The sequence below is a fragment of the Rhinoraja longicauda genome, chromosome 2, assembly GCF_053455715.1.
Source record: "Rhinoraja longicauda isolate Sanriku21f chromosome 2, sRhiLon1.1, whole genome shotgun sequence".
In the NCBI taxonomy this organism is placed as follows: Eukaryota; Metazoa; Chordata; class Chondrichthyes; order Rajiformes; family Arhynchobatidae; genus Rhinoraja; species Rhinoraja longicauda.
Genome location: NC_135954.1, coordinates 6,115,828 through 6,135,620, shown reverse-complemented (window position 1 = coordinate 6,135,620; position 19,793 = coordinate 6,115,828). Strand labels below are relative to the sequence as shown.

At 48.3% G+C, this 19,793-nt stretch overlaps 1 protein-coding gene across 1 annotated transcript in view; it reads right to left on the bottom strand.

Moving 5' to 3' along the window:
* The window catches only part of dtnbp1a (dystrobrevin binding protein 1a), a 144,533-nt gene that overhangs the window by 92,789 nt on the left and 31,951 nt on the right, over positions 1-19,793 (bottom strand). Inside the window, exon 5 of the mRNA XM_078414534.1 lies at positions 11,830-11,962. Coding sequence (XP_078270660.1) covers positions 11,830-11,962 — 133 coding nt within the window. The remainder of the gene's footprint in view (positions 1-11,829; positions 11,963-19,793) is intronic.

Sequence of the window (19,793 nt, the reverse complement as noted above, 5' to 3'; positions counted from 1 at the left end):
TGACAGTTCCGCCCTCCCAGGAATTAACTTTGTGAACCTAAGCTGCTCTCCCTCAATAGCAAGAATGTCCTTCCTCAAATTAGGAGACCAAAACTGCACACAATACTCCAGGTGTGGTCTCGCCAGGGCCCTGTACAATTGCAGAAGGACCTCTTTGCTCCTATACTCAACTCCTCTTGTTATGAAGGCCGACATGCCATTAGCTTTCTTCACTGCCTGCTCTACCTGCATGCTTACCTTTAGTGACTGATGTACATGGACACCCAGGTCTCGTTGTACTTCCCCTTTTCCTAACGTGACACCATTCAGATAATAATTTGCCTTCCTGTTCTTGTCATCAAATTGGATAACCTCACATTTGTTCACATTATACTGCATCTGTCCACTCACCCAACCTGTTCAAGTCACCCTGCATCCTCATAGCATCAATAGACAATAGACAATAGGTGCAGGAGTAGGCCATTCAGCCCTTCGAGCCAGCACCGCCATTCAATGCGATCATGGCTGATCACTCTCAATCAGTACCCCGTTCCTGCCTTCTCCCCATACCCCCTCACTCCGCTATCCTTAAGAGCTCTATCCAGCTCTCTCTTGAAAGCATCCAACGAACTGGCCTCCACTGCCTTCTGAGGCAGAGAATTCCACACCTTCACCACTCTCTGACTGAAAAAGTTCTTCCTCATCTCCGTTCTAAATGGCCTACCCCTTATTCTTAAACTGTGGCCCCTTGTTCTGGACTCCCCCAACATTGGGAACATGTTTCCTGCCTCTAATGTGTCCAATCCCCTAATTATCTTATATGTTTCAATAAGATCCCCCTTCATCCTTCTAAATTCCAGTGTATACCAGCCCAATCGCTCCAGCCTTTCAACATCCTCTACACATTTCACACTGCCACCCAGCTTTGTGCCATCTGCAAATTTGTTAGCGTTACTTTTAATTCTTTCATCTAAATCATTAATGTATATTGTAAATAGTTGGGTCCCCAGCACCGAGCCTTGCGGCACTTCACTCGCCACTGCCTGCCATTCTGACAGGAACCCGTTTATTCCTACTCTTTGTTTCCTGTCTGCCAACCAATTCTCTATTCATGTCAATACCCTACCCCCAAAATCATGTGTTTTAATTTTGCCCTCTAATCTCCTGTGTCGGACATTATCAAAGGCTTTCTGAAAGTCCAGGTACACTACATCCACTAGCTCTCCCTTGTCCATTTTACTTGTTACATCCTCAAAAAATTCCAGAAGATTTGTCAAGCATGATTTCCCCTTCGTAAATCCATGCTGTCTTGGACCGGCAGATGTAATAGCGGTGCATTTGTATAAGCAGTAACAGGATCGGTCCAAGACAGCATGGATTTACGAAGAGGAAATCATGCTTGACAAATCTTCTGGCTCGAGGCCCCCGACCGCTGGAGAACAAAGAAAGGATGAGATTGAACTTTTTTTTCGCCTTCCATCACAGTGAGGAATGTGGAGGAGTCACTGTGGTGGATGTTCATGTTAAAATGTATTTTGTGTGTCCTATTGCTTTTTATTGGTATGACTGTATGGCAAATCAAATTCCTCGTATGTTGCAAAACATACTTGGCTAATAAAGTATGATTCTGATTCTGATGATTACATCATTGTATACATCTCTCGTTTCTCTTATACCTAACCAGTCTGAAGAAGGGCCTCGACCCGAAACGTCACCCATTCCTTCTCTCCAGAGATGCTGCCTGTCCCGCTGAGTTACTCCCGCTTTTTGCGTCTATCTTCGGTTTAAACCAACATCTGCAGTCCGGATTGTAGTGTGTAGGTGCATTGGCTTCGGTAAAATTGCAAATTGTCCTTACTGCGTAGGATAGTGCTAGTTTACTAGTGATTATGATCGCTGGTTGGTGCAGACTCGGTGGACCCACGGCCCTGTTTCCGTGTGTATCTCTAAGTCTAAAGTCCAAACTCCAGCTACTTGATAGATTTACATATGTATTAGCAGCGCCCTCTGGCGGGGGCTTAAAAAACAGCATAAAAATGTAAATGTTTAATATGGACAATAATAGCATTACAGTCAAATGCTTTACAATGCACAATATATAACTTCATGAGCAGGTACTTAGTGAGAAAGAAAAATGACTGCCAATATATGGCCCTTTTTTAATTCAGAGGTCAAAAACTGTCAACCAACAACTCCCAACCACCTGCCCATTGAGGACCCTCGGACTATCTTTAATCGGACTTTATCACGCACTAAACATTATTCCCTTTATCCTGTATCTGTACTCTGTGGGTAGCTCGATTGTAATCATGTATAGTCTTTCCGCTGACTGGTTAGCATGCAACAAAAAGCTTTTCACTGTACCTCGGCAAACGTGACAATAAACGAAACATTGGCAGCATGTGGTTAAGGACAATAATAATATATTCCTTTATTCGTCCCACACCGGGGAAATTTACAACAGCAGGTGAATGGGATGGCTATATATGGAAGTACTCACAAGAACACAAGAAAATAGCAGGAGTAGGCCAACCGGCCCCTCGAGTCCGCTCCGCCATTCAATACGATCATGGCTGATCCTACCCCAACCCCCTTCCCACTATCGCCCTTCTTCCCACCCACAAGAACCGTGTGATCTCCTGGGAAAGGCGAAAAAACGGATAAAAACCCAGGCCAATTTGGGGAAAAAATCCGGGAAATTCCTCTCCGACCCCAAGCTAGGCGATCGAAACTTGTCCAGATTACTCAGGTCTTACTATACTAACAATAGCTCATGTCCACTTCCCTGCCCGCTCCCCGTAACCCCTAATTCCCTTGTCTATTAAAAAACAATCTATTTCCGTTTTTAATTTATTTAACGTTCCTGCTTCCACAGCTCCCTGAGGCAGCGAATTCCACAGACTAACCACCCTCTGAGTGAAGAAGTTTCTCCTCATCTCAATTTTAAAAGAGCCCCCTCTTATTCTAAGACTATGCCCCCTAGTTCTGGTCTCCCCGATCATCGGAAACATCTTTAGCGCATCCACCCGATCAAGGCCCCTCACGATCTTATACGTTTCAATAAGATTGCTTCTCATTCTTCTGAACTCCAATGAGAAAAGTCCCAACCTACTTAACCTTTCCTCATATGTCAACCCCCTCATCCCTGGAATTAACCGTGTAAACCTTCTCTGCACTGCCTCCAGAGCAAGTACATCCTTTCTTAAATATGGACACCAAAACTGCACACAGTATTCCAAATGCAGTCTTACCAATACTGTATACAAACTAATCCTCCAAGTTAAAAGATTAGTCTTTCATCACTCGTTCAAATTCCTAAAATTCTACACAACAACACTCTGGGGCAATCAATCAAGAAAATGATTCAAGACCAATTTTAATTTTCTTTAGAGATATAGAGTTAGAGAGCCATAGAGTGATACAGTGTGGAAACAGCCCTTAAGCCCAACTTGCCCACACTGACCATCATGTACCATTTACACTCGTCCCTCTTGCCTGCGTTTGGCCCATGTCCCCCTAAACCGGTCCTATCCATGTACCCGTCTAAATGTTTCTTAAACATTGCGATAGTACCAGCCTCAACTACCTCCTCTTGCAGCTCGTTCCATACACCCACCACCCTTTGTGTGAAAACATTACCCCCTCAGATACCTTGTAGTGAGTCCGATAGCGATGGATGCTGCAGTCAAAGTTTATTGTACAGTTCTAAAAACCCCGTGACAATACGCAACACTCCAAGCTCTAGACTACTACCTAACGTCTTACCTAAAGGGGTTCAAACGCTAGACTGACAAATCTACCGCGCTAACGCACCTCGTGACCTCGCTAGCCAATCCGAGGGTTCGAACCCTTCCACCCAATCCCTATGTCCCTACATGACCCCCCCCCAGAACCCTCGATACCGTACCTCATGGGCGCCCGGACCGCCCGACCTGAACGCGTACGAAGAAGGGAGGCCGGCACCGCCAGCGTGACAGGGGGCGGGAAGGGCCCCGCCGATGTAGACGATGGGGGCTCCGTTGGAGGGGGAGGGAGGGGGGAGCCCGCCGGTGCAGGTGATGGGGGCGTGGCTAGCAAAGGCAGAATGAACCCAGCCGAGGGCGGTGGAGGCCCGAGGGGTGAGGGAAGGGACGCAACTGGGGAAACAGGTCTGCCGGCCAGAGGTCGGCCCCGGCGAGGAGGTTGGGCCACCAGCACGGGACGGTCCTTGTCCAAGTGGGCTGGTTTGAGCCGGGAGACAGAAACGAGTTCCTGATGGGTTCCCACCTGCAACGTGAAGGTAACCGTCCCCCTTTTCAGCACCCGGAACGGGCCCTGGTAGACCGGCTGTAGAGGGGGGCGGTGGGAGTCCCGCCGGAGGAAAACGAACTCGCAGTCCTGCAAGTCCGCCGGCACGTGCACCGCCGTACTTCCGTGACTGGAGGCTGGGACTGGGGCCAGGGAACCTACCCGCGCCTGGAGAGATGCCAAAACCGACGGGACGGACGACGGCAAGGGGGAGGACAAGGGAATAATGTCACCCGGCACCCGCAGGGGCGAACCGTAGACATGTTCTGCCGAGGAGGTACCCAGATCAGCCTTAGGGGCCGTGCGAATACCAAGGAGGACCCAGGGGTGCTGGTCGGCCTAGTCGGGGCCGGACAGAGGGACGCCTTCAGCTGTCGATGGAAGCGCTCTACCATCCCGTTAGCTTGGGGATGGTAGGCGGTGGTCTGCTGCAAGCGGGACCCATACCGCTGCGCAAGCGCGGCCCAGAGGGACGAGGTGAATTGGGCGCCCCGGTCGGTAGTGATGATAGCCGGGACGTCGAAACGGGCAACACAATGTAACGCCAGGGCCCGTGCACAGGAGGCCGCCGAGGTGTCCGACAACAGAAGAACCTCCAGCCAACGAGCAAAACGGTCGACCACCGTTAGTAGATGGGCGTAGCCCCTAGAGTAGGGCAATGGACCAACCAAATCCACATGGATGTGGTAAAAACGGACGGGGGGAACCACAAAAGTCTGGTACGGGGGCTGGACGTGGCAGTGGACCTTGGAGGTCAGGCACGGGACGCAGGCGCGGGCCCAGGCGGCCACCTGCTTCCGCAGGCCGTGCCAGACAAATCGGGCGGCCACCATGGCCGAGGTCGCCCGGATGGACGGGTGTGCCAGGCCATGAATGGCCTCAAAAACCTTACGCCGCAGGGCGGTCGGCACCACCGGGCGAGGGCAGGGAAGGGAAACGTTGCACCAAAGTGTGGTACCTGCGGGGCCACACGCCACCTGTTCTAACCGCAACCCTGAGGCTGCGGAGACGTACGCTGAGGCAGTTCCTTCCAGGCGCTGAGCCTCCGCTAGCTCCTGGAAATCCACCTCGCCCCCCACCGCAGCAACAGAGGAAGTGGCCGGCCGGGACAGGGCGTCAGCCACGGCATTAAGCTTACCCGCGATGTGGCGAACATCGGTGGTGAACTCGGAAATGAGGGTGAGGTGCCTCTGTTGGCGGGCCGACCACGGATCAGAAACCTTAGAAAAAGCAAACGTGAGGGGTTTGTGATCCGTGTAGGCAACAAAAGAGTGGCCCTCCAAAAAATATCGGAAATGGCGAACTGCTAAATAGAGGGCCAGGAGCTCCCTGTCAAAGGCACTGTATTTCAGCTCAGGTCGAGTGAGTTGCCGGCTGAAAAATGCCAGTGACCGTTGACCTGTTGCTCTAAGACCCCACCCACCGCCACGTCTGAGGCATCCACCGTCAGGGCCGTGGGGGCAGAGGAGCGGGGGTGCACGAGCATGGTGGCGTTGGCGAGGGCCTGTTTAACCGCAGCGAAAGCCGCCTCTGCAGCTGCGGACCAAACCAACTCAGCGGGGTTACCCACGAGGCATTGAAAAAGGGGGCGCATGATCCGAGCTGCCGCAGGCACGAACCGGTGATAAAAATTCACCATGCCCACAAATTCCTGCAAGCCCTTGATGGTGGTAGGGCGGAGAAAAGATCGGACGGCGTCCACCTTAGCGGGCAAAGGAGTGGCTCCGGCCGGTGACCCGGTGACCCAGGAAATCCACCGCGGACAGGCCGAACTGGCATTTGGACGGGTGGAGGATCAGACCGTGGTCTTGCAACCTCTGGAACACAGTGCGAAGGTGGACCAAGTGCTCTGGTACCGAACGACTAGCCACCAGAATGTCATCCAGATAAATAAATACAAAAGACAATCCGCGACCCACATGGTCCATAAGACGTTGGAATGCCTGAGACGCGTTTTTGAGACCGAACGGCATACGCAACCACTCAAATAACCCGAACGGAGTCATCGTAGCCGTCTTAGGAATGTCCGGTGGGTGGACGGGGATCTGATGATATCCCCGGCACGGTAGCGCAGCGGTAGAGTTGCTGCTTTACAGCGAATGCAGCTCCGGAGACTCAGGTTCAATCCTGACTACGGGTGCTGCACTGTAAGGAGTTTGTACGTTCTCCCCGTGACCTGCGTGGGTTTTCTCCGAGATCTTCGGTTTCCTCCCACACTCCAAAGACGTACAGGTATGTAGGTTAATTGGCTGGGTAAATGTAAAAATTGTCCCTAGTGGGTGTAGGATAGTGTTAATGTACGGGGATCGCTGGGCGGCACGGACTTGGAGGGCCGAAAAGGCCTGTTTCCGGCTGTATATATATATGATATGATAAATCGATTTTCGAAAAAACCGTAGCCCCCTCAAGGCTGGCGCTGGCGGAGAAGTCCTGTATGTGAGGGATTGGATAGCGGTCAGGCCGGGTTGCAGCGTTCAGACGCCGGTAATCCCCACATGGTCTCCACCCCCCAGATGCTTTAGAGACCATATGCAAGGGGGAGGCCCACGGACTATTTGAAGGCCGAACAATCCCCAGTCGTTCCAAATTGAGGAACTCCTCCCGAGCCATGGCCAGCTTGTCGGGAGGTAGGCGCCGCGCCCGGGCGAATACAGGCGGCCCCTCGGTAGGGATGAAATGGACGACACCGTGCTTATCTGAAGGTGCATCGAACCGCTGGACGAGGAGCTGCGAGAAGTCGGCGAGAACCGCAGCGAACTGACCGGGGGCCGTGGTGATGGCCTGGACCGACGGGCAGGGTGGGGCGGCAGGTGGTAGAGTAGCAGGCTCTATACTGCTAGCCGAAGGTTGTAGGCCCTTCCCGCGGACGTCTGCGACCAACGAAAAAGCCCAAAGGAAATCCGCGCCCAGAATGGCCTGGCCCACGTTGGCAACGATGAAATCCCAATGGTAGGTCCCGGACCCGAAAGACAGGGACATGACCCTCTTGCCGTAGGTGCGGATGGGACTGCCGTTGACCGCAATGAGGGATGGACCCTTCCCACCTGCTCGCACTTCACAATCGTAGGGAGGCACGATGCTAACAACCGCTCCCATATTGACCAAAAAAACGGTGCCGGTACTTTGATCCGTGGCGTAGAGGCGGCGGTTGCGGCCGATCGAGATTGCCTCTACATTCGATCGGCCGAGGCATTTCCCGGAAACGAACAAGGGGCCCTTCAACTTCGGGCTTCACTGCCCCACCGCTTATGAAAAAAACACCAGCCACGCCTGTGCGGCTCTGTCCCTCGGGCCCGCTGCCAAATGGCGGGTGCTGCAGTCCCGTCTTGGCGGGCTGACTGCAAAATGGCGGCCGATGCGCCACCATCTTGGCCGCGCGGCCGGCTGCTGCTGGGCCTCGAAACCCGATTTACCGAGTCGTCCCGAGTGGAGGCCTCCGTGACGAGCGCGTCGGCTTTTTCTGCGAACGCTACCGGGTCTTCAAAAAAGACGTCCGCCAACACTAACAATAGACAATAGACAATAGACAATAGACAATAGGTGCAGGAGTAGGCCATTCAGCCCTTCGAGCCAGCACCGCCATTCAATGCGATCATGGCTGATCACTATCAATCAGTACCCCGTTCCTGCCTTCTCCCCATACCCCCTCACTCCGCTATCCTTAAGAGCTCTATCCAGCTCTCTCTTGAAAGCATCCAACGAACTGACGTCCCGGGGCAATTTCTCCCGGAATGCCGCTTCGAACATCATGCACGGCTGATGGTCGCCAATCAAGGTTAGCATCTCCGTCATCAAAACCAACGGCTGCCGATCCCCCAGCTCCGGTAAATGTAGAAGCTTCAGAGCCCGCTGGTTCTGGCTAGAGCCGAAAGTCCCCAACAGGAGCCTCTTGAGCCCCTCGTACTTCTCGGTTTGGGGAGGGTTGGTCAGGTACCGTCCCACCCGCGCGGCCACCTCGGGCTGTAGGCAGCTTACCAGGTGGTGGAACTTCTCTTGGTCCTCCTCCACCCTCTTGAGGTGGAACTGGGACTCTGCCTGCACGAACCACAGGTTCACAGGCTGATGGGCCCAGAACGAGGGTAGGTGAACGCCGCTCGCGTTCTGCTGCCCGCTGTTCACTCCTACCTGCGACATGCTCCTGTGATCTTCGGATCACGTTCGGGGTCACCAATGTAGTGAGTCCGATAGCGATGGATGCTGCAGTCAAAGTTTATTGTACAGTTCTAAAAACCCCGTGACAATACTCAACACTCCAAGCTCTAGACTACTACCTAACGTCTTACCTAAAAGGGTTCAAACGCTAGACTGACAAATCTACCGCGCTAACGCACCTCGTGACCTCGCTAGCCAATCCGAGGGTTCGAACCCTTCCACCCAATCCCTATGTCCCTACAACCTATTAAATCTTTTCCCCTCTCCTTAAACCTATGTCTTCTGGTTCTCGATTCCCCTACTCTGAGCAAGAGACTCTGAGCGTCTACCCAACCTATTCCTCTCATGAGCAGATACAGCATGGAAAAGGGCCCTTCGGCACACTGAGTCCACACCTGTTCACAATAGTACTATCTCTAAACTAAACAAAACTAAAATAAGGCACACAAACTACTAGGATATCTAGATAACTCAAATTACAAAACCAAATATACATAGAAACTTCTATAGACATAAAAGGAGGGTTCTGCAAAAGTTTGCAAATATTTATAAACCTTCAAGCAACAAGCAAGGAAAACACACAAATTTTCCTCCTACCTAAGAACCTTTTTTAAGAGATACAGCACAGAAACAAGCCCTTTGGCACACCAGGTCCCTGATAAGCAATCCCCATATACAAGCACTATCCTACACACCAGGGACAATGTACAATTTTTACCAAAGCCAATTAACTTATAAACCTGTACGTCTTTGGAATGTGGAAAGAAACCGGAGACCTCGGACAAAACCTACGCGGTCACAGGGAGAACATACAAACTCTGTACAGACAGCACCCGTAGTCAGGATCAAACCCGAGTCTCTGGTGCTGTGAGGCATCAACTCTACCGCTGCGCCACCGTGCCGTGACACCCAGCCCTTAGGAGAAAATAGTATTTTCTATCATACTTGTGTACGTGGCTTCTCAAGATACTAATGTAAGATATCCCAAACAGCCTTCCAGAAACATTTACTGCGATTCTGTTAAAAACTCACACTGAACTTCAATGTTCATTAGTATCACCCTTCATTTAATGAAATCCATTTTTGTGCAGTAACCAATATCTCCTACTCCGAGGACTCAAAACGACAACTTTGCTTGGCCTGGCCAACCCTGCAATGCCACCAGGACAATGGGCCTTTGTGCCAGCTACACTTAAAGCAAGACACAAAATGCCTGAGTAACTCAGCTGGACAGGCAATCTCTCGGTCCCACTGAGTTACTCCAGCATTTTCTGTCTACCTTCGATTTAAACCAGCATCTGCTGTTCTGTCCTACACAGAGCAACCTGGACTTTGAAAATGCACCAAAACCTGGTGACTCTTGTATATGGTCTCAGTGTACTTAATGTGTATAGAATATTGTGGATATCAAACATCCCCCTACTGTCGTGGGGTAGACTGAGACTGACACCACCCCACCTCCGCAAACTTTGCACATCCCCGAAGCCTTTCACTCGTCACTTTAATTTCATGTTTTATGACTGTTGGCAGATTAATTTCCCTTCTGGGATATAGAGTTCTATCGTATCGTAATCTGAAGAAGGGTCTGAAGAAGGGTCTCGACTCGAAATGTCTATTCCTTTTCTCCAGAGATGCTGCCTGACTCGCTGAGTTACTCCAGCATTTTGTGTCTATCTTCAGTGTAAACCAGCATCTGCAGTTCCTTCCTACACTTCTACTCACTTTATACTTACACGACGATAGACACAGAATTTATGTGGGCCCTTAAGGTGCATTACTACAACAAACTTCACTAGTAACAAAGTTCACCAGAAACATAAATACTCAGGCATTTGACTTTTAAAAACAAACTGCAAATATTTTTACGATCATTTTACAAACACACATTTGCAAAAAGCTTCATAGCTAAGTATTACATAAAACAGTACAAGCCAGGGACGGGACCTTCAGCCCACAATGTTTGTGCCAAACATGATGTCAATTTGAACTGATCTCATCTGCCTGTACATGATCTATATCCCTCCGTTCCCTACACTTCCATGTGCCTATCTAAAAGCCTCAAATGCCACTATCGTATCTGCCTCCACCACCACCCCTAGTAATGCATCCAGGCCCCCACTAAAAAAAATGTGCGTCTCATATCACCATTAACATTTCCCCCGCTCACCTGAGAGCTCTGTCCTCCAGCTTCAAGATTCAAGATTCAATTGAATTGTCACATGTACCAATTAAGGTACAGTGAAATTTGAGTTACCATACAGCCATACTAAGTAAAAGACAACAAAACACACAGCCACATAAAATAAAATTTAACATAAACATCCACCACAGTGGATTCCACATTCCTCACTGTGATGGAAGGTAATAAAGTTCAGACATCTTCCTCTTTGTTCACCCGCGGTCGGGGCTGTTGAACCATCCGCAGTCGCCACTGCCGACTGTCCAAGCCCTCACGTCGGGATGATCGAATTCTCGCACCAGGACGCGGCATTGGAGCTCCCGAGTCGGCCTGCGGGGGCTTCCCGATGTTAAAGTCCACAGACCCCGCGGTTGGAGCTCTCCACAGTCGATCCTCGGCAAAGGATCGCAGCTCCCAATGTTAAAATCCGAGTCGTGCCCGAGGCTTGAAGTGCCGTGCCGGTCTCCAGGGAAGGCCGCCAACTCCACGATGTTAGGCCGCAGTGGGGACGGAGGTACGATACGGAGAAAAATCACATCTCCGTCGAGGTAAGAGATTGAAAAAAGTTTCCCCCAATTCCCCCCCCCTCCTCCCACACATAAAACAAATCAAGAAACACAAAAACATACGTTTATCACATACTTAAAATTACAAAAACAGAATAAAGGACAGACTGTTGGCGAGGCAGCCAGTGCTGATGGCGCCACCCGGTAGCTTTGGACATTTCCACCTTGGAAAAAAGGTCCTGACTGTCTACCTTATCTATGCTTCATAATTTTTTTATAATCCCAACCTCCGAAGTTGCAGACAAAGTCTCCCCTCAACCTCCGAAGTTCCAAGGAAAACAATCCAAGTCTCTCCAATCTCTCCCAGCATCTGAAACTCTCTAATGCAGGCAGCATTCTGGTTAACCTCCTCTTCACCCTCTCCAAAGCATCCACATCTATCCTGTAATGGGGCGACCAGAACAGCACGCAATACTCCAACTGTGACTTAACGAAAGTCTTACAGAGCTGCAGCATGACTTGCTGACTCTATACTCAATGTCCCTAGCAATGAAGACAACCATATTATACACCGTCTTTACCACCCTATCTACTTGTGCTGCCACATTTAGAGAGATGTGAATTTGGACTCCAAGATCCTTCTGCATAGAATACATTACCATATCAAGACCAATCCTATGGACTATTAGCTTTAATCGTATCTAAATTAAAGAGAAACAAACTCACCGAGTTTGAAAGTCAGGGCATCCAGGCCAACTAACAATGCTGGAATTTCTTGAAGCTGTTCCTGCAGTTCCGCTAACTGCTGTTTTTTTTGCTCCCAGTGTGCAGATAGTACCACCACTTTGCCATCGACCATCTGCAAGTAAAACCAGACATATGTTGGAAAATTATACTTTAAAGCTGGACTAGCCGAATAAATAAGCCTTTAACCAAGCCGCCGATCATGGCCGCGAGGAGCAAGGCCAGTAGGAAAGTGAACCGGGATCATACCTTCCGCGCCCTCAAGGAGGTACCCACGGGGCACAAAAGTGGCCGGGCGAGGAGAGAGACATCAACTCACCGAACGATTCTTGCAGAAGCCTGGGGCCTGCCTGGATCAGGCGCCGCTCTATAAGACCTAGCACGAAGACTGGACAATAGACAATAGGTGCAGGAGTAGGCCATTCGGCCCTTCGAGCCAGCACCGCCATTCAATGTGATCATGGCTGATAATTCTCAATCAGTACCCTGTTCCTGCTTTCTCCCCATACCCCCTGACTCCGCTATCCTTAAGAGCTCTATCTAGCTCTCTCTTGAATGTATTCAGAGAATTGGCCTCCACTGCCTTCTGAGGCAGAGAATTCCACAGATTCACAACTCTCTGACTAAAAAGGTTTTTCCTCATCTCTGTTCTAAATGGCCTACCCCTTATTCTTAAACTGTGGCCCCTGGTTGTGGACTCCCCCAACATTGGGAACATGTTTCCTGCCTCTAACATGTCCAACCCCTTAATAATCTTATACGTTTCGATAAGATCCCCTCTCATCCTTTTAAATTCCAGTGTATACAAACCTAGTCGCTCCAGTCTTTCAACATAGGACAGTCCCGCCATTCCGGGAATTAACCTAGTAAATCTACGCTGCACGCCCTCAATAGCAAGAATATCCTTCCTCAAATTTGGAGACCAAAACTGCACACAGTACTCCAGGTGCGGTCTCACTAGGGCCCTGTACAACTGCAGAAGGACCTCTTTGCTCCTATACTCAACTCCTCTTGTTATGAATGCCAACATTCCATTGGCTTTCTACACTGCCTGCTGTGCCTGCATGCTTCCTTTCAGTGACTGATGCACTAAGACACCCAGATCACGTTGTACGTCCCCTTTTCCTAACTTGACACCATTCAAATAATAATCTGCCTTCCTATTCTTACCACCAAAGTGGATAACCTCACACTTATCTACATTAAACTGCATCTGCCATGCATCTGCCCACTCACACAACCTGTCCAAGTCACCCTGCAACCTCATAGCATCTTCCTCACAGTTCACACTGCCACCTAGCTTTGTATCATCGGCAAATTTGCTAATGGTACTTTTAATCCCTTCATCCAAGTCATTGATGTATATTGTAAATTGGAACTTTGGAAACAGCGCCAAATCCGGCCACTCAAAAAATAATTTCACCCTCTTTTGCACGTGTGACAATAAATCATCTTTCACCCACTCGTAGGTGTTGTTGCACTTACATTGCTTTATTCAAATACAGAGGTAATACATCGTTTCTCAGCCACAATGATCAACAGGTTTATCAGAAGAGGATTGCGTTAGATTATACTTTACCCCAATAACAGTACATAATCCCAAACTGTTTATTCCCCTTTTATACAGTTCCAAAACAGTTTATAGTCTTTCAGTGCATCTCAAGATTCAAGTTATTGTCACATGTGCCAATTACGGTAATGTAATTTGAGTTACCATACAGCCATACAAAGTAAAAAACAAGACACACAGCCACATAAAATAAAATTTAACGTAAACATCCACCACAGCGGAATCCACATTCCTCACTGTGATGGAAGGTAATAAAGTTCAATCATCTTCTTCTTTGTTCACCCGTGGTCGGGGCTGTTGAACCATCGCAGTCGCCGCTTGTTCGATGTCCGAGCCCTCGTGTCGGGATGAACGAAAGTCCGGTGTCGAGACGGATTGAAACACTCTCCGCGGCATTGGAGCTCCCGAGTCGGCCTCTTCTTACCAGAGACTGCGGGCTTTACGGTTTACAGACGATCCTCGGCAAAGGATCGCTGCTCCATGATGTTAATGTCCGCGCTGTGCCCATGGCTTGAAGTGCCGGGCCGGTCTCCAGGAAAGGCCGCACCACTCCATGATGTTAGGCCGCAGAAGGGATGGAGATACGACACGGAGAAAAATCGCATCTCCATCCAGGTAAGAGATTGAAAAAAAGTTTCCCCCAATTCCCCTCCCCCCCCCCCCCCCACCCCCCCCATAAAACAAAACAAGAAAAACTAAAACATACCTGAACACATACTTAAAATATTTTAAAAACAGCGGAAAGGACCGACAGACTGTTGGAGAGGCAGCCAGTGCTGGTGGCGCCACCCGGTGGAAAATGTACGCATGACAATAATAAACCCAAACCTTGCTTTACTATATGGAACCGTAACGCAAAAATTTTACAAAATATATTCTGCACTTGGGTATTTTTCTCTTTGCTCTACCTGTTATACTTCTGTATGGCTTGACTGCATCCGTGTACAGTATAAGCTGATTGGATAGCACACAAACAAAACTGTACCTGTTTCACTGTGCCTCAGAGTAAACCAATATCTTGTTTTACCACATCTATTTGTGAAGTTATTACAGTGCAACGATATGCCTGTCACTGGCTGCAAAGCTAATAAAATGTAATCTTTAAGTTGCATCCTAGAGCAGAGCCTACCTGAATAACAGGAGGATGAGGGGTGATCTTATAGAGGTGTATAAAATCACGAGAGGCATAGATTGGGTAGATGCACCGTCTCTTGCCCAGAGTAGGGGAATTGAGGACCAGAGGACATAGGTTTAAGGTGAAGAGGGAAAGATTTAATAGGAATCTGAGGGGTAACTTTTTCACACAAAAGGTGGTGGGTGTATGGAACGAGCTGCCAGAGGAGGTAGTTGAGGCAGGGACGATCCCAACGTTTAAGAAACAGTTAGACAGGTACATGGATAGGACAGGTTTGGAGGGATATGGACCAAACGCAGGCAGCTGGGACGTTGACCAGTGTGGGCAAGTTCCATGCTGGTAATAAAACTAAACTTGAAAAGAATAAAAAATATACACAAAAGTTTGTAAAATTTAATGAAGGAGAATCTACTGTTGTAGATTCTTAATACACTATGGTTTGCTGGACCAACACAGGAATATACTCTGAAGAAGCTTCCTGACCCAAATCGTCACGTATCCATTCCCTTCACAGATGCTGCCTGACCTGCTATGCTCAAGATTGCTGTATCAGCAGTTCCCTTTGTCAATGGGAATATAATCGCCCTTTTAAGGGAAATTTTAAAGCAAAGATGAAACCATTCTTCTTGATTAGTATGGGTGTCAGGGGTTAGTAGCTCGTCAAGGGTTATGGGGAGAAGGCAGGAGAATGGGGTTGAGAGGGAAGAATAAATCAGCCATGATTCAATGACGGAGTAGATTTGATGGGCTAAATTATCTAATTCTGTTCCTATGATATGAACATTTGTCAAATATTAGGAGGAAATAACATCAAATCTCTGTAATTATGTTCAAAACCTTCTAGCTATTTACAATGACCAATCTTCTAGCTATTTACAATGACCATAGAGGTCAGAGAGCAAGTTCCATGTCTGTGCCATCTTTTGAGATAAAAGCAAAAGCCTCGGTAGGGCGGAACGATGGCGCAGTGGTTTAGTTGCTGCCTTAAAGCACTAGAGACTCGGATTCGATCCTGACTACGGGTGCTGTCTGTACGGAGTTTGTATGTTCTCCCTGTGGCTCCCTGTGGCCTCCGGGTGCTCCAGTTTCCTCCCACATCCCAAAAACATACGGGATTGTAGATTAATTGGCTTCGGTAAAGATTGTAAATTGTCCCTAGTGTGTAGGATAGTGCTAGTGTACGGGGGTCGCTGGTCGGCGTGAACTTGGTGGGGCGAAGGGCCTGTTTCATGGCTGTATTTCTAAACTAAATACTAAATTAAACTAAACACAGATGATTAAGTTAATTAAAAAATAAATGACAACAAAGCTAATGATACCTGCAGTGCCGATGTCCACTAGATGGAGTAACTACTTTATTAAGCATCTTAACACAAGAAATCTGATAAGAAATTAGATATACTGGGAAGGGGAGATGCTGACAAACTGAAATTAAAACAGAAAATCTACAGTGGCGCAGCGGTAGAGTTGCTGCCTCACAGCTCCAGAGACCCGGGTTTGATCCTGACTTCGGGTGCTGTCTGCACGGAGTTTGTACGTTCTCCCTGTGACTGCATGGGCTTTCTTCGGGTGCTCCGGTTTCCACCCACACTCCAAAGATGCACAGTTTTGTCAGTTAATTGGCTTCGGTAAAATTGTAAATTGTCCCTAATGTACAGTGATCTCTGGTCAGCACAGACTCGGTGGGCCGAAGGGCCTATTTCTGCACTATATCTCTAAACTAAAACTAATCGAAATAAAGATGAAAAAGTCAATGAATAAACAAGCAACTCAAAGTTCTGAGCACAGATTTCTTATGTGCCAAGCGACTGAAAATTAAAATAAATGCTTAACTAAAAAATAAATGTCAACAAAGGCTAATGAGACCTGCAGTGCGGATGGCCACTAGATGGAGTAGCTACTTTATTAAGCATCTTAACACAAGAAATCTGATATGAAATTAAATAGGCTTGGATAGAGTGGATGTGGAATGTTTCCACTAGTGGGAGAGACTAGGACTAGAGGCCATAGCCACAGAATTAAAGGACGTTCCTTTAGGAAGGAGATGAGGAGGAATTTCTTCAGCCAGAGAGAGGGTGGTGAATCTGCGGAATTCATTGCCACAGAATGGCCAAGTCAATGGATATTTTTAAGGCAGAGATAGATTCTTGAGTGTCGGGGGTTATGGGGAGAAGGCAGGAGAATGGGGTTAGGAGGGAGAGATAGATCAGCCATGATTGAATGGCGGAGCAAACCTGATGGGCCGAATGGCCTAACTCTGCTCCCAGAACTTATGTAAAGTATCCTACCTTGAAAAAAATTAAAACTTAGCAATTCATTGCCGCAACCAAAAATTCAAAAATCTGGTGCCCGGCCTCAGTGGGTCAAGCAGCGTTTCCACAAGTTACTTTGTCAAAATATCTATGATTATCAGTTCTCCATGTTAGTTGAGGCTATGGCTAGATTATGAAGAGATATCTGGATTTAATATCTCATCTTCCATATTCTTTGTTTTCATAATTTCATGAGTTATAGGAGCAGAATGAGGCTATTCCCACACTCCAAAGACACACGTTTGTAGCGTAATTGGCTCGGTAAAATTGTAAATTGTCCCTAGTGTGTGTAGGATAGTGCTCGTGTATGGGGATCACTGGTCAGTGTGGACTCAGTGGGCCGAAGGGCCTGTTTCAGCGCTGTATCTCTAAACTAAACTAAACTAAACTAGTTTTCCTCATTCTCAACTTGAGATCTACACCATATTTCCCATGAGATGTTTTGACAGAATTATATCATTCCAACACTGCTGCTTCCTTGGAGATCAAGAATGAGATCATTGAGAATGAGATCAATATACTTTGTTGCATGCATGTGATAGGAAGGAGCTGCTGATGCTGGTTTATACCAAAGATAGACACAATGTGCTGAAGTACTTCAGCACATCAGGCAGCATTTCTGGAGAAAAAATTATAGGTGACGTTTCGGGTTGGGACCCTGCTTCATACTCTTCTTCAGAGTCTGAAGAAGGATCCCAACTCAAAACGCCACCTACCGATTTTCTCCAGAGATGCTGCCTGGCTGGCTGAAGTACTCCAGCACATTGTGTCTATCTTTATTACTCCAGCACTCTGTATCTATCTCATGACATGCATGTTATGCCTTGGATGTGGGGCTATTAACCTCCTTCCATATGCAGTTGCAAGATTTGAAATCCTACAACAGAAGGGGTCTACAGCACGGTGGTGCAGCGATAGAGTTGCAGCCTTACAGCAACCAGAGGCCTTGGTTCGATCCTGACTATGGGCACTGTCTGACGGAGTTTGTACTTTCTCCCCGTGACCTGCGTGGGTTTTCTCCGGGTGCTTCAGTTTCCTCCCACACTCTAAAGACGTACAGGTTTGTGGGTTAATTGGCTTGGTGTAAATGCAAAATTGTCCCTAGGGCAGTGCTAATCTGAGGGGATCCCTGGTTGGTGTGAACTCGGTGGGCCAAAGGGCCTGTTTCCACGCTGTATCTCCAAATTAAACTAAAACTAAGCTAAACAAAGGCAGTTCCCTTCCCTGCTTCAGCTTGAATGTTCACTCTGTATCACAGCAGTGTCTTTCCTGCCTGTGTCAATAAAAGGATGTTTTCAGTGGTGAAGGACAGAGCGTATGAGTGTTTCTGCACTGTCAGCTTAAGAGCGAGATGGGGCGGTATTCTGGCTGCATTCTCCAGGGACTTCGGAGACATCAGAAGAGAAATGACTGCTGCCATTTCCAGTTCGTTGGCTACTTTATTGCTCATGGCAGGTAGAAAAATACACTACCCGGCATTGCCTTCCTAGTCAATCCAGGATCATGGAGCACTTCAAGTCAGACGTCAATCTTCACCTCTTCCCTTGGCAGTCCTTTTTCTTTAAAAAAAGACACAAAGTGCTCGACTAGAAACAAAGAACAGCAGATGCTGGTTTCTACTCAAGACAGACACAAAGTGCTGGAGTAACCCAGCAGGTCAGGCAGCATCTCTGAAGAAAAAAGGATGGGTGATGTTTCGGGTTGGGACCCTTCTTCTCAACCCAGCCCGAAACGTCACCCATCCTTTTTTCTCCAGAGATGCTGCCTGACCCGCTGAGTTACTCCAGCACTTTGTATCTACATTGTGGAGTAACTCAGCAGGTCAGGCGGCATCTCTGGAGAACGTGAATAGGTGATGTTTCAGTTCAGGACCCTTATTCAGACTGAAGAAGGTTAGAGTCATAGAGTCATAGAGTCCTACAGCACAGAAAGAGGCCCTTCGGCCCATCGTGTCCGTGCCGCCCGTTACCAAACACAGTCTAATTTTAATCCCATTTTCCCGCATTTGGACCGTAGCCCTGAATGTTGTAGCATTTCAAGTGCCCATCCAAATGCCTCTTAAACATTGTGAGTGTTCCCGCCTCCACCACCACCCCAGGCAGTGAGTTCCAGACTCCAACCACCCTCTGGGTGAAAAAGTTCTTTCTCACATCCCCCCGAAACCTCCCTCCCCTTACCCTGTATCTATGTCCCCTCATTGTTGAACCTTCCACCAGTAGAAGAAGTTCCCCGCCATCTACCTTATCTATGCACTCATGATCTTGTACACCTCGATCATGTCCCCTCTCAGCCTTCTCTGCTCCAGGGAAAACAACCCCAGTCTGCTCAGTCTCTCCTCATAGCCGAGGCCCTTCATCCCTGGCAGCATCCTGGTGAATCTCCTCTGCACCCTCTCCAAAGCTATCACATTCTTTCTATAATGTAAATTTAGTCTTAAGAAAGGTTTGTCTTAAGAAGGGTCCAGATCGAAAACATCACCTATTCATGTACTCCAGAGATGCTGCCAGACCCGCTGAGTTAGTCCAGCACTTGGTGTCCCTTTCTCCAATTAAATCTTTCCCCTCTCACCTTAAACCTACGCCCCCTGGTTCTTGATTTTCCTACCCTGGGAAGAAGACCCTGTGCATTCAGAGTCTAACATCAGTCTGAAGAAGGGTCTCGACCCGAAACGTCACCCATTCCTTCTCTCCAGGGTAGCTAATGTTATCCCACTTTTCAAGAAAGGAGGGAGAGAGAAAACGGGAAATTATAGACCAGTTAGTCTGACATCAGTGGTGGGGAAGATGCTGGAGTCAATTATAAAAGACGAAATTGCGGAGCATTTGGATCGCAGTAACAGGATCGTTCCGAGTCAGCATGTATTTACGAAGGGGAAATCGTGCTTGACTAATCTACTGGAATTTTTTGAGGATGTAACTAGGAAAATTGA